Source organism: Neoarius graeffei, chromosome 23 (genome assembly GCF_027579695.1).
Source record: "Neoarius graeffei isolate fNeoGra1 chromosome 23, fNeoGra1.pri, whole genome shotgun sequence".
NCBI lineage: Eukaryota > Metazoa > Chordata > Actinopteri > Siluriformes > Ariidae > Neoarius > Neoarius graeffei.
This window is the reverse complement of record NC_083591.1, coordinates 14,238,943-14,254,378: the sequence shown is the minus strand read 5'-3', so window position 1 is coordinate 14,254,378 and position 15,436 is coordinate 14,238,943. Positions and strand designations below refer to the sequence as shown.

Sequence of the window (15,436 nt, the reverse complement as noted above, 5' to 3'; positions counted from 1 at the left end):
CCAGAAAAAAATAAAAACGTGCCTTTCAAGGTTCAAGCGATTTATATCATCTCCACCAGTTGAGTCACTAAACCTCGAGTCCGAGTCCAGTCTCAAGTCCCCAGTGTTCAAATCCAAGCCATTAAAAAAATTTTGAGTCGAGTCCAAGTCCAACACTCCAACCACACCATTTGACGGTGGCTGTTTTAGCGCCATTACTATTAGTTTGTTCCTGAACATGACATATGAGGGAGTGTGAAGTATTCTATCAGAGATGGTTGGGAGACGGATGTAAGCGCAGCTGTGTTTTATTAATACAAGTGAAGACAGGTAAACTATACAGAACGGCAAGCAAAACCGTAAAACGGTGAAACAGGCAATAGGTCGAGCGAGGCACAAACAGGCTATTGTAGACTCAGCAGAATCAAACACGAGAAACAGGAAATTAGGGATCAGGAAACCTAATAAAGAAATAAGGCTCGGTAATGTGTCAGCAATGCAACTCAATACTTCGCGTTTTCACAGTTTTTATATAGGCGCACTGATTGCGCCTTAATCCTGTGCAAGTGTGAGTTGTTTACGGCGCGTGAGAGAGTCCGTTTGGCACGCACGCTGTCCAGAGCGCGCCCGAGAGTCTATCTGATGCACGCGCCAAGGCGCGCAGGTGTGACACTCTTGCACGAAATTAGTACAAAATTAATAAATCTTATGCCAGATTATTATGGCATGTTACTAGAAATAAAGAAAAAATCCGAGTCCTCGTCTCCAGTTTACGAGTCCGAATGCAGTTAATGCACGAGTCCGAGTCATCAGTGCTCAAGTCCAAGTTGAGTCATGACCTCCTTAAAATCTTAAAATTAGGGCACGAGTCGGACTCAAGTACTACAAGCCTGGTCTCCGCTGCCCATAATTTGCTGCAAATCCAATTATTCCACCATGAAATCTAACATGACCGGAAGTAACGCCATATTTGTTGGTCCATTCTCATGCTCTGATTGGCTGAGCCAGACCACGTGACCACGTTGTAGCATACGGTACGTAGTTATGTTCCAGAGCCAGGCAGTGTACTACAGAAGGTAACTGAGAAAGCCAAGCACACACACATCTGGAGGGAAATTTCATACATACTTTGCAAGTATTTTACAGGGAAATGGTTAATTTATTATCTGAGAATGTCATGTAAATTTCAAAATTTTCTGGTGGGGTATGCCCCCAGTTCCCCCTTGCATAAAGCACGTCTTTGGCACACCACGGTGGCTTCGCCGCTGCAAATTCCAGAGCCGCCTACTACTTTTTTTTTTTTTAAGCCAGCTTCTTCAGATTTTCTGGAGAAACCCTGGGCCTGGTCTTGTGGAAAATCAGGCCTTTGATAACTTTTCCTATCAGTTTTAACAGACATATTTTTATCAGGAAATGTGTCACTGCCAAGGATATGAAGATCACTTAAAATATTTCCATCTTTCACAGTGTTTCTCTGTGCCACTTCCTGCTCTCGGTACACTGCATATTCTATTTGCATCTCAGCCTTCACTCCCTCTAATCTCTCCATCTCGTCCCTGACAGACTCTGTCTCCAGCACTTCAGGTTCTTGGGAAAGCGTCACATCGCCAGGTAAGTGCCTAAAATGGATCACCCACTGCTCTAAGGGTCTTTTTTTATGTGTTGCTGGTGCATTTGAAAGCCAACAGTTGTTTTTTTTCCCCTCATAGCTTGTTTGTAAGCCATGTACCACTGAGCATCTGCACTGCTTTAGCTTCAGTAGTTTCTGTCTCTGTGTATGTGTCACTGTCTTTGTGTGAGGAGGAGGAGGAGGAAGAGAGAAGAAAGAAAGAGTGAGAAGACCTGAAACATAGCCAGACTGGGAGAAAAAAAAGGATAGTGCAGAGAAAGAAAAAAGTCCTGCTATTTGGAGCTTGGAGTTGGAAAGAAGCAAGCGAGGATAGGTTTATTATTTATGGCACACTGTATCTCATATGCTTTCTGTCATAGTTTTTATGGTTATTCTACAAAGCAAGGACATGGGATCATTTTGAAATGACTCTCAAACACCAGTATAGTTACTGTCATGGTGCATTGGAGATGTAATTATTAAAGACCATGTTTCTTATTAACTGCTTGTTGATTAAATTAGTTCCCACATCCTTTAAAGGTGCACGATGTAGGATTTAGTGGCATCTAGTGGTGAGGTTGCAGATTGCAACCAACTTTCTCAGTGTGTATTAGAACCTGTGTTGTACCGTAGTTGAGTCACTAAACCTCGAGTCCAAGTCCAGTCTTGAGTCCCCAGTGTTCAAGTCCAAGTCATTCAAGATTTCAAGTCGAGTCCGATATTGATCTGAGTCGAGTATGAGAACAAGACTCCATCTGCACCATTTGACGGTGGCTGTTGCCGCCTTTATGTGAAAGCGTCTCTGCTACTGTGTTGGACTAACATTACTGCTCGACTGCCCCGTTTTAGTTAATAGGCTACAGATAATAAGCTTGTTCATTGCTCAGCAAGCCCCGCCCACTATTAACAGGGCAAATAATATGAGAGAGGGTTAACACTAGCTAGTTCATCGCTCAGTAAGCAAGCCCCACCCACCATCAACAGGGCAATGAACATAGCGTGTCACTTCCTTCTCTGAGTGGAGTCTTGCCAAATGATGACTGAAGTTCGAAGTTGTCCTTGTCGTCTCCTCGATAGTTCTTCTACATATGGAACACATAGCAGTGCATTTTTTTCCCACTGCACAAAAAGTCTGTATAAGCAAAGCAGACAATCCTAGGGGCGTTCTCTCCAGGCATTTTAGCGCCATTAACGTTAGTTTGTTCCTGAACATGACGTATGAACAGGTGAATGAGCATTCTCTTGCATGAAATTAGTATAAAAATTAATGTAGATATAAATATCTTATGCTAAATTATTATGGCATGTTACAAAAAATAAAGGAAAAATCCACGTCCTTGTCTCCAATTTATGAGTCCGAATGCAGTTAATGCACGAGTCTGAGTCATCAGTGCTCAAGTCCAAGTTAAATCACGAGTCCTTAAAATTAGGGCATGAGTCGGACTCGAGTCAGAGTCCTGGACTCGAGTACTACAAGCCTGGTTTAAAATACCCGGGGCTATAGCCCTGAGTGATAGGGCCTATTGACGTCACTGAACTGTGAGCATAAATATTTTATTGGAACTAGCAAAACAATTACACAAGCAAGACTACAACGTCACTGACATTTACCTCTTCTTTCTTCATCTTTGTCTAACTTCTGGTGCTGGATTCAAGCTGCCGATTGTAAAAACACAAAGCGCGAAATGCGCTCTTTCGAGCCAGTGTTTGGTTTGCCTGTTCTGGGGTACTGTAGCAGCGCAACATGGCAGCTCCGTGGAAGTGGACCCCTGCTCCCTGTGCAGACATGAAGGGCTCATTCTAAGCATACGAAAGCACAACGATTCATAGTTATGACAACATAATTATGAATACTGTACTATATTCCATTTCTGTAATCCTACCAGAGGTGGACGAAGTACCCAACTTCATTACTTAAGTCAAAGTACAGATCCCACTGGTCAAGTGTTACTCCGATACAAGTGAAAGTTGTGCAGTCAAATTTTTACTTAAGTTAAAGTACTGACGTACTTGCTCTTAAAAATACTTAAGTATTAAAAGTACATTTTCTGTCAACACATTGTATTATTGCCACAACGTTTACGAAACCTAATGCCATTAACAAAGACAGAAATGTGAATTCACAAAATGAATGCATGCTGTGCCATCATGGTGGTTTAACGTTAAGCTAGCTAGTCAGTGAAGCTCCACCTGACATGCTAGCAAACTCTTTTCAAACTCTAAATCATATTGGGTAGCTAACGCTACTAGAAAGATTTCTACATTCTGTTTATTTGGCAAGATCATGCTGAAACATTTTTGAAAGGACTTCGGATAAGTTAACATTAGTCATGTTAGCATAACTCCGTTTTTACATGCTAACTAACAGTGTCCAAGTTAACTAGCTATGTGCTAGCATTAGCCATGGACAAGGCTATGGCAACTTGGCAGGCAAATCCATAGAAAGTCATTTGACTAACCAGACTGTATTGTTATGGTTTTGCTGGGATTCGAACCCAGGTTGCTGGTGTGATAATCCAGCAAACCCCCACTAGACCACCAGGGGGATGACTCAAGTGCAGAGGCGTGAGGCGAAAGTAGAGTATCAAAAAAACAGTTTATTTACACTATATACAATCCAATGGAGGTGGCACGGTGGTGTAGTGGTTAGCGCTGTCGCCTCACAGCAAGAAGGTCCTGGGTTCGAGCCCCGGGGCAGGCGAGGGCCTTTCTGTGTGGAGTTTGCATGTTCTCCCCGTGTCCGCGTGGGTTTCCTCCGGGTGCTCCGGTTTCCCCCACAGTCCAAAGACATGCAGGTTAGGTTAACTGGTGACTCTAAATTGACCGTAGGTGTGTGTCTGTGTCTATGTGTCAGCCCTGTGATGACCTGGCGACTTGTCCAGGGTGTACCCCGCCTTTCGCCCGTAGTCAGCTGGGATAGGCTCCAGCTTGCCTGCGACCCTGTAGAAGGATAAAGCGGCTAGAGATAATGAGATGAGACAATCCAATGGAAAAAAAAAGAAAATCCAAAAGCTCAGAAGATAAACCAAAATAAAAATATCCAAAGGTTAAATGTCCAAAAACAAAAGGAAAGGCAAAATGCTGAACGCTCAGAAGATCAAAAAGGTACAAAGTCCAAAGAAAGCAAAAAAATATCAAAAACACAAGGGCACAGGCAAGATACATGCGACAGAGGCAACTAGCACAAGACAGCATAGCATAAAAACTCCATGACAAGGGAACAAACAGAGGGGTATTTATACACAAAACAATTAAGGAACAGGGCGGGGCAGGAAACAGGCAATCAAGACAGACACAAAACACAGTTGCGGCCTCTAGAGGCCAAAACAAACATGACAAGATAAACATAACAGCGGCCTCTAGAGGCCAAAACAGTCCCAGTCCTAACATGTACAGCTACATTTGCAACGTTATCGCTAGCTCTAAAAGCACAGACAACTTCATTGCAAGCTTTCTCTTGAAATAAAACGTTTATATACCTTGATATGCTCCCGCAGGTTGGACAGCGAGTTTTTGTAGGCCGTGATGTGGTTCGTTTTCGGCAAATATTTTAAACAAAACGTATCTTTAATCCTTTCAGAAAACTGAAACCTGGGCTCTAGGTAAAGCCATGGGTGCATGCATTCTCTAGAAGGACCGTCTCCTTCCATTCTGCCATCAACTAATCGTGTTCAAATAACGCTGCTGAGAAATAATTGATCTTGATTTTATACAGTCTATGGATGTGACGTGACCCTAGTGATTACTGATCGGCTCTCAGTGTCACCTGGGAAAAAACCAATCACGTTTTAGAAAAGAAAAGAAAAAAACATCCACTTTCAAAGCCACTTCATAGTAACGAGTAACGAGGACCTTGACAGAAATGTAGTGGAGTGAAAAGTACGATATTTGTCTTTCAAATGTAGTGAAATTAAAGTCATCAGTTTCCCAAAAAATAAACTCAAGTAAAGTACAGATACTCAAAAAGTGTACTTAAGTAGAGTACTCAAGTAAATGTACTTCGTTACTGTCCACCTCTGAATCCTACACAGTGCACCTTTAACTATGAATAAGTGGGAATACTTGTCTTTTTCCCAAACCAGCCTGTAGTACAGTCAGGTATTATTGAAATGAAGAGCATCAGGATTTCGAGGTGAGATTGAAGCTGTTTAACACACAGCCATATCACTGAGAAGTCTCTCTCTCGCTCGCTCGCTCGCTCTCCTTAAAGCTTGAGGCTTCCTTTGATGCCAAACTTTTTTTTTTCTTTTTTACTTGAAGTGAAGATATGACTTGAGCTCAAAATCCTCCAAGGCTGTCAGGAGACCGAGATTCCAGTAATATATTCTGTTTCAAAATCAGCCATTTCTCTCACTTCTTTCTTCCTCCCTCCTCTTTTGTCTTTCACTTCACAGAACCCTGCCTGTTAGAGTGACTCGTAGTCATGTTTTATTTATGTATTTATTTATTTTTACAAATACGCTACTTTACATGATTTAGACCATTGAAATCGGTGGATTATTAACCCAATACTAATGACCTAATCATGTCGCTGTAGCTGCTGTTCACCGAAGCAGGCTGTGTGTTTTAAGGACAAAAACCTACTCTGAGATACCGTATTTTGTGTTACAAAAAAAAAGCAATAATATATATTTTAAGATGGTTTCCTGGACTGTTATTCAGTTTGTTGATGCATTAATAGTGCTCTCATTCTCTCTTTCTATCTGTACCTCTGCTATCATATTGATTTTTTTCATTTTCTGTTTCAATGATTACTACTTCTCTCTTTCTCTCTCTCTCTCTCTCTCTCTCTCTCTCTCTAATTCTTTAATTAAAGGTGCATTGGGCAGTTTTTTGCTTTTAATGGTTACAAGATGAAATGCAAAAACATTAAAATGAATATGAATGAAATGAAATTTTTTCCTTTAACACAACAACAGTAGTATGAGGGCAGCATGGCGGTACAGAAGGTTCTTTTTTTTCTTCCCACCTCCCAAAAACTTGGCAGTAGATGGATTATCTGTACTAACTTGCCACTGTGTGCGAGTGAGTGTATGATTATGATGTACGATTGTATGTGTGTGTGTATTCCCTACTCATGCCCCACGTTCTTGGGATAGGCTTTGGATCCACTGCGACCCTGACCAGGATAAAACAGTTACTCGAGGTGAAAGAATGAATGAACAATAATATGTGGGGAAGCCATGGCCTCATGGTTAGAGAAGCAGCTTTGGGACTAAAAGGTCGCCGGTTTGATTCCCTGGACCAGCAGGAATGGCTGAAGTGCCCTTGAGCAAGGCACCTAACCCCCGAGTGCTCCCCAGGCTGCCTCTGGGTATATTGTACGTTACGCTGGATAAGAGTGTCCGCTAAATGCCATTTACCAAGAAGTCCGGCACGGAATCCGTGTTTTTTCATGTTGGTAGGACCCAATGCACCTTTAATATTGAAGTATAGAGATGTTTAAGTACAAATTTGGGTGATATAGATTATATTGCTCCAGTCAGTTAAGAAAACATTGTTACGGTAGCATTTATCACATCATATACCGTGGAGGAAATAATTATTTGATCCCTTGCTGATTTTGTAAGTTTGCCCACTGGCAAATATATGACCGTCTATAATTTTAAGGGTAGGTTTATTTTAACAGTGAGAGATAGAATATCAAAAAGAAAATCCAGAAAATCACATTTTATAAAATATATAAATTGATTTGCATTTCGTTGAGTGAAATAAGTATTTGATCCCCTACCAACCATTAAGAGTTCTAGCTCCCACAGACCAGTTAGACACTTCTAATCAACTCGTTACCTGCATTAAAGACAGCTGTCTTAAATTGACACCTGTATAAAAGACACCTGTCCACAGAATCAATCAGTCAATCAGACTCCAACCTCTCCAACATGGGCAAGACCAAAGAGCTGTCTAAGGATGTCAGGGACAAGATTGTAGAGCTGCGCGAGGCTGGACTGGGCTACAAAACCATAAGCAAGAAGCTGGGTGAGAAGGAGACAACTGTTGGTGCAATAGTTTGAAAATGGAAGAAATACAAAATGACCATCAATCGACCTCGGTCTGGGGCCCCACGCAAGATCTCACCTCGTGGAGTATCAATGGTCACGAGAAAGGTGAGAGATCAGCCTAGAACTACACGGGAGGAGTTTGTTAATGATCTTAAGGCAGCTGGGACCACAGTCACCAAGAAAACCATTGGTAACACATTACGCCGTAATGGATTAAAATCCTGCAGTGCCCGCAAGGTCCCCCTGCTCAAGAAGGCACATGTGCAGGCCCGTCTGAAGTTTGCCAGTGAACACCTGAATGATTCTGAGAGTGATTGGGAGAAGGTGCTGTGGTCAGATGAGACCAAAATCGAGCTCTTTGGCATTAACTCAACTCGCCGTGTTTGGAGGAAGAAAGATGCTGACAATGACCCGAAGAACACCATCCCCACTGTCAAGCATGGAGGTGGAAACATTATGCTTTGGGGGTGTTTCTCTGCTAAGGGCACAGGACTACTTCACCGCATCAATGGAAGAATGGACACGGCCATGTACCGTAAAATCCTGAGTGACAACCTCCTTTCCTCTGCCAGGACACTGAAAATGGGTCGTGGATGGGTCTTCCAGCACGACAATGACCCAAAACATACAGCCAAGGCAACAAAGGAGTGGCTCAAGAAGAAGCACATTAAGGTCATGGAGTGGCCTCGCCAGTCTCTGGACCTTAATCCCATAGAAAACCTATGGAGGGAGCTGAAGCGCCGAGTTGCGAAGCGATAGCCTCAAAACCTTAATGATCTAGAGATGATCTGCAAAGAGGAGTGGACCAAAATTCCTCCTGACATGTGCGCAAACCTGGTCAGCAACTACAAGAAAGGTCTGACTGCTGTGCTTGCCAACAAGGGTTTTGCCACCAAATACTAAGTCTTGTTTGCTAGAGGGTTCAAATACTTATTTCACTCAGAGAAATGCAAATCAGTTTATATCTTTCATATGAAGTTATTTTCTGGATTTTCTTTTTGATGTTTTGTCTCTCACAGTTAAAATAAACCTACCATTAAAATTATAGAATGTTCATTTCTTTGTCAGTGGACAAACTTACAAAATCAGCAAGGAATCAAATAATTATTTCCTCCACTGTACACTGACAAATTGAAAACTGCCATGCAGTGATGTGTGATATAAATGCTAACGTCTCTATAAAGCATGATTATACCTTCATGTAATGATGCTCTTGCTTGCTTTTGAATCTGTGAATGTGTCTTGGTGTATTTTTGTGTCTTGTTGCCTGGCTTTGCTTTCTCATTTCCATCTCATGTTTAAGCAAACACCACTCGCTTACATCTGCTCTTCATCCCATCACTGTCTCTATTATCGTCCCCTGGACTGCCTTCCAAAACAAATTCGCTTCATACCGTAGGACTCTTTATATGAAATTTAAATTCATTTGCTAGTGCACACATGCCAACAGGATATAGATAGCATCACATGAGGTGCTTGAACTTTTTACACTAACATTTGCAAGTTGAACTAGCTTGAACGCTGCCCGTCTTTGAATGCTGGCCTGCTAAATTAGTGCTGAGCTTTTGTTCACCTGGCTGCTTCAAATGTGATGAAGAACGTAAGGATGATGAAAATTATAATAATAATAATAATAATGGTGCCTTTAACCCCTGCTGTGATTGGGTCGTTCTGCACAGGAAGTTAGCAGCTGCGGTTAAGCTGGCGCAGGCCACGCAGAACACTGGCACTCTGAAGGGTTCGAATGCTTCCACCCAGTCCTCAGGGCTTCTGCCCCAATGGTAAACACCCTAGGACTACATTCCCCATAGAGACTGGCTTTTATTCCAAGCAAAGCAACAGTATTAGCATTTCCAATTGCTGTTAGCTACGAATCTAAGAGAAGTTCTTCTTTGTCACAGATGTAGCTACAACCATGTGCCTAACATTATTATTATTAGTAGTAGTAGTAGTAGTAATCCTGACCCAGGCCTTTTCACTGAGCCAGCTTTCTTTTATACTGTACACAGTGTGTTAGCATTATTAGCATGTTCCAGTTAGCAAAAAATCTAGCAAAGGTTTTTCATAAATGTATCTGCCTGTTCCACAAAACAGACTAATAATATTCTTAGGGCTTCTGTTCAAATGATACATTAATTCCCAGGCCTATTTTTCTGATAAAGCCAGGCTTTTATACCGAACGCAGCATGAGTTATTAGCATGTTCCTGTCAGCAACAAATCTAGCAGAAACTATGCTTTTTCTCAGCCATAGCCATAACCATGACCAGTATAAATGATCTTTTTTTTTTCTTCTTTTTTCTCAAGGCTCATGCCTCAGTGATGTATCGATCCCCAGGCCTTACATTTTTCACAGAGCCAGAAAAAGCTAGCCTTATTAGCATGTTCCTGTTATCAAGCAGAATGTCAGTTTTATTGATCTTGCCTCAGTCTCACCCTAAACCGAATTACAATATTATCGATTCTTTCAGAAATGCGAGAAACGATGCTACGTATGACACGTCGACATTTTATATGCTAATGCTAACATAGCCAAAGATACAGAAATAATTGTAGCAATAGCTCATGTATCGTATCCATCATTTGTCCACTGTTAAAACATCTCAGTTCATCATTTTTCATCACGATTTCATGATGTGATGCAGTACCAATATCCACTAATGTAATATTCTCCTGCAACACAACACTGTGGCAGCCATTTTGTCTGTATCCACCATGGCCATCTCCCTTGACCTGCTCTGTGTGGTATTGTGTGAATAGCCGGTCTCCTTGTATTCCTTTTTTGTGTGTAAATAATCCCCTGTAAAACAACTGATATGCTAAAGCCACGTCTTTATTAACTACTATAGCCTGTGTGGAGAGAAGAAAAATATAAAAGTTGCCTTTCTCATACAGTATCTAGTTCTGATGTAATTAAATGCTAGGCAAAATAAACGACATTTGAGATGTTTTGACTGTCTGTCAAAGATAAAGAGTCCAGACAAATAAAATCATAGTTCATAAGAAGAAAAATTACTCTTATATATATTACATTAGGGTTAAAAAATAATCAAACTAGATATGCTAGTAAGCGAACAGTGAAGGAAGCTAGTGTTGTTAGCATTCAGGCTTTTAAGAGTGAAATAAGGTCATAATCCACTCTGTTATTTATTCTTGACAAATCAGGATGCTGTCAGGTCAGGATGGGCACAGACATGCTCGTTCACACACCATGCCCATTCTTCGGGGCAAGAATGCCCTTACCAACCCCAAGCTGCTGCAGATGATGGAAACAGGTAATGACACCAGGACACAAGGAACTCTCATTAAACATCTTCGCTTGCTTAGCTTTAAACACCTTCCATATGAAGTAAGGATTCATGGAAACCAGAAAATTAAAGGTCAACTTGGCGTTTACAGATTGAACAAGTATACTGTGGATAACTTTAAATGACAAGATATTCTTAGCAGTTCCAGTCTAAACTACTTAACATGTTAATGTTATTGTTTATGCGCAGCCTTGTATGCTAATTGTGTGTGTGTATACAATTATGTATACGTAATTGTGTGGGGGCAGCCGTGGTCTGAAGGTTAGAAAAGCAGCCTTGGGCCAAAAAGGTTGCCGGTTTGATTCCTGGCACCAGCAGGAAAAATGGGGGGAGTTGAGTGAATGAACAGCACTTATCCCTTCCTCTGTATCATGGCTGAAGTGCCCTTGAGCAAGGCACCTAACCCCCAAGTGCTCCCCGGGCACTGTAGCATAGCTACCCACTGCTCTGGGTATTTGTGTGTGTGTTCACTGCTTCAGACGGGTTAAATGCAGAGGAGGAGGAATTTCACTGTGCTTGTGTACATGTGAAAAATAAAGGCTGCTTCTTCTCTATTAGATGGGAATTCGGCTGACAGTGACAACTTCAACCCGACAGACATCGAAGCCAATCTGTCTACAGAAGTGTCCCTCACTGTACTCGACGTCTTGGGACTATTCGTGCAGCACCACAAGGTCAGCAGGCGTGCATCCATTCTGTGTAGCTGTGCTCGTTTAATCAATGACCTGATAGCTGTGGATTTAGTTCTAAAGCCAAGCTCTTTTTGATACAGCAGTGCCATCTAGTGGATGAAAAAAAACCCAGCATTTATTTATTTATTTATTTATTTTATGTGACACACCTAAACATTAATTTATTCGAATTGCTTAATTTTTTCTTTTCTTAACAATACTGACACAAACATTAGCTCAGCCTTCCAGAATTATTGGCACCCTTTATGAAAATGTCATGAATGAAACATGTCATCTCTCTCTAGCCGCTTTATCCTTCTACAGGGTCGCAGGCAAGCTGGAGCCTATCCCAGCTGACTACGGGCGAAAGGCGGGGTACACCCTGGACAAGTCGCCAGGTCATCACAGGGCTGACACATAGACACAGACAACCATTCACACTCACATTCACACCTACGGTCAATTTAGAGTCACCAGTTAACCTAACCTGCATGTCTTTGGACTGTGGGGGAAACCGGAGCACCCGGAGGAAACCCACGCGGACACGGGGAGAACATGCAAACTCCACACAGAAAGGCCCTCGCCGGCCCCGGGGCTCGAACCCAGGACCTTCTTGCTGTGAGGCGACAGCGCTAACCACTACACCACCGTGCCGCCTGAAACGTCATATATAAGAATAACCCCAATAGGTCCAGTTCCTGGCTGTTTCAACACCTTTTCAACTTTTGTTGTTATGGTCGTATTGTGCTTAAAGGTATTTTTAACTGCTTATGTATTTTTAATATATCGTAGCTGATTTGTCCAGGTCGCAATCCATCTGTCTCTTTTGTTTTGAAAGTTGTTTGTTCTTTCCCATGGTCATGGATGACAAAAGAATTTTACATGTAATATTTATACCTCAGGACAAGACAACGCAGCAAAAAAAACAACAGAGTTACTGGGAAATTGAAATAATATTTTTAATGGCAGTTTGAATTTATTTAGAATGTTCCTTCTACTGTAGGTCTGGCAATAATTTTGTCGTAAATATTTTTGATTGAGAATCTTATTATTTATAAAACTACTTCTAATCAGAATGTTTTTATTAAAACACATAAATCGTTTTTCCTACCTTACCTCGGATACCTTGGATCAGCTTCGAGCTTGATCACTCAGGCCAAGCGTATCACACATCTCCACCGCCTATTCCCAGGGTAGCAGCTATTAACACTTGCTACCGACCCACTCCAACAACGAGTTCCTATTCACTCCCAGGTGCCTGGGTGTAGGTGGAGTGTTGGAATGATCTGAGCCACTTATCAAGTTCTGTCTTGATCCTCATCAGGGTAGGGATTGACTTGATGTTTACTGGCACCACATTGTAGAGAGGCCCTGTGATGACCTGCCGACTTGTCCAGGGTGTACCCCGCCTTTCGCCCGTAATCAGCTGGGATAGGCTCCAGCTTGCCTGCGACCCTGTAGAACAGGATAAAGCGGCTAGAGATAATGAGATGAGATGAGACATTGTAGAGAGCTGGTGCGACCGATGAAAAAGAGTTGAATATCATCATGTTGACACTGCTGTACCATGAGTTACCAAGAGGTGTGATACATGTCATTCCTCTTCTAGCAGATTCACTGAACTCAGTATTGATACAATTGGGTACAAGGTTGTTTTGGATCTTCCAAATCAAGTCAAGTTTATTTGTATAGCACTTTTAACAACAGACATTGTCGCAAAGCAGCTTTACAGAAAATTAAAGACTTTAAACATATGAGCTAATTTTATCCCCGATGAGCAAGCCTGTGGTGACAGTGGTGAGGAAAAACTCCCTCAGACGACACAAGGAAGCAACCTTGAAAGGAACCAGACTCAAAAGGGAACCCATCCTCATCTGGGTGAAAACAGATAGCGTGATTATAAATAACTCGCTTCTATAACAGTGTCCTGTAGAGTCACAAAGTACAACTGTGTAACCAGGAAAATCATTATAGTGTGAACATGAAGTTTATTTTGTTGACGTTATAAACTGTTCATTGATGGAAACTTGAGTGCAAAACTGTTCATGACACCCTCAGTCCTAAAGTTAGCAACTCAACTGTAGTCTTCAGGCATAAATGTATTACTGTAAGTGTCCAGAGCGTCTTCCAAGTGCGACTTTCGACTGTCCATATGGGGCCGTCCTCTACAGGAGCGATGAGATGAGACTCCTGCCAGAAGTAGGGCATCAGGATGGATCAGGCAGGTCCGAGGAGCAGAAGAGGTCAGCATCTTATCGGTGTCTCAAGATCGACATGTAACAGAGTGGGGGGTGGGGTGGGAGAGAGAGAGAAAACACAGGTTCTTAGATATGTCCAATGTCACCTAAAGAGTAAGACTCGGATACATTTTGCACTGAGTGCAAGCAGGAACTTCAGCAAGAATAGCTATGGCAACATAACTAAAAGGGGAGAGCCAGAAGGTAACATAGACATGAGAGCGTCCTGGGACATAAAGCATCCAGCCACTCCACTGTCAACAAACCCGAGTGAGCGAGTGAGTGAGTGACAGCATCCATACATCCCAGTTTACCAGACGGCATATCAATGATGGCGTATCGCACACGGTGCCTTTGTAAGGAATAGAGATTGAGAGCCTTAAAGCGTACCTGTCAAAATCAATCAAAGTCCTTCCCACACCATGTGGCGCATAGGGTGGCACCGATCTCCATTTCCATAGCCCTCGGCCTCTCATATAGCTAGGGTTACAGTGGGGGGCTAGTCCTCTGGTAACCATGAGAGTTTGGCTCCCCACTCACATCTGTATTGTAGCATGCCTTGCCAGACGGCAGTAGGTACCATTTTTATGATGGTCTTTGGTATGACCCGACCGTGAGTAGAACTTGCAAGCTTCCGATCAAGAGGCGGACACGCTAACCACTAGGCCACTCGCCGGTAAAGTGTACCTGTAGTGAATTTTAATTACTAGCTATTTCAAAAGATCACGTATGATACCAGTGGTTCCGTCATGTAACATTCGTCATAAGCTCTTATCAAGTACGTGCGAGTTTTAAGTCACTGTTCCGTCAGTCAGGCATGGTCAGCAATGTGTTGCCTCCTTCACAGGCTGTTCCAGCACCAGTAGTGATGCACAGTCGTTGGTTTGTCCGATTGTCTGGGCTGCAGTGGACTGGTCACAGACCCTGTGCTGCAAACACCAGTCTAAGATAACACATTATCAACCGATCTGCATAGAATAAATATTTACACTTACTCAAGCTGATCTTTGGCTGGATCGAGTTGAAGTAAAAAAAAAAACAAAGGCACTGTTCATCATCAGTGTCGCAGTTCTCAAGATTGAACCGAATCGCTGTCCTGAATCATGCATTGATTCACTGTCCTGAAATTGAATCGCTGTCCTGAATCATCCGAAGCGCATAAAATCCGCGTGCCACCTCACAACAAGTTTTACCTCCAAATTGCCCAAACTGTGTCAGACAGATTTTATCTTGTTTATGGTGTGCGTTCCCACCGCGAACGAGAAACCAATCAAAACCAAAAGAATGAAAGTGATTATCATGCCGTTACCATGTGAATAGTCTTTTACGAATGCGTAAGTAAAAATTTCAGCACTCTGACTCCAGTGTGACTGAGTAAGGTGACAAGTTTTATGTTTCATCTAATTTAGGTAATTTAAAAACTATAATATTATTTGGCAGTGGGCACAAAGGAAAGTGTAAAGTATAAAGTTTCTGTCAATTTGTTTATCATGCTTGTATGATAAAAAACTTGAAGATATTTATCTAAATACATGACCTACTCATTCTAAACCTGTCGAGCTTTGCCGGAGAAGCTCTCAACCCCAAAGTACAACCAAATCTACTTGCACATAATGCCATGAAATAATAGAT

General features: G+C 42.1%; 1 protein-coding gene across 4 annotated transcripts in view; it reads left to right on the top strand.

Moving 5' to 3' along the window:
• The window catches only part of dock10 (dedicator of cytokinesis 10), a 282,351-nt gene that overhangs the window by 232,170 nt on the left and 34,745 nt on the right, over window positions 1-15,436 (top strand). For all 4 annotated transcript variants that reach the window (XM_060905824.1, XM_060905826.1, XM_060905823.1 and 1 more), the window contains exons 38-41: window positions 1,543-1,590; window positions 9,270-9,371; window positions 10,754-10,863; window positions 11,455-11,570. In XM_060905824.1, the coding sequence (XP_060761807.1) occupies window positions 1,543-1,590; window positions 9,270-9,371; window positions 10,754-10,863; window positions 11,455-11,570 (376 nt within the window). The remainder of the gene's footprint in view (window positions 1-1,542; window positions 1,591-9,269; window positions 9,372-10,753; window positions 10,864-11,454; window positions 11,571-15,436) is intronic.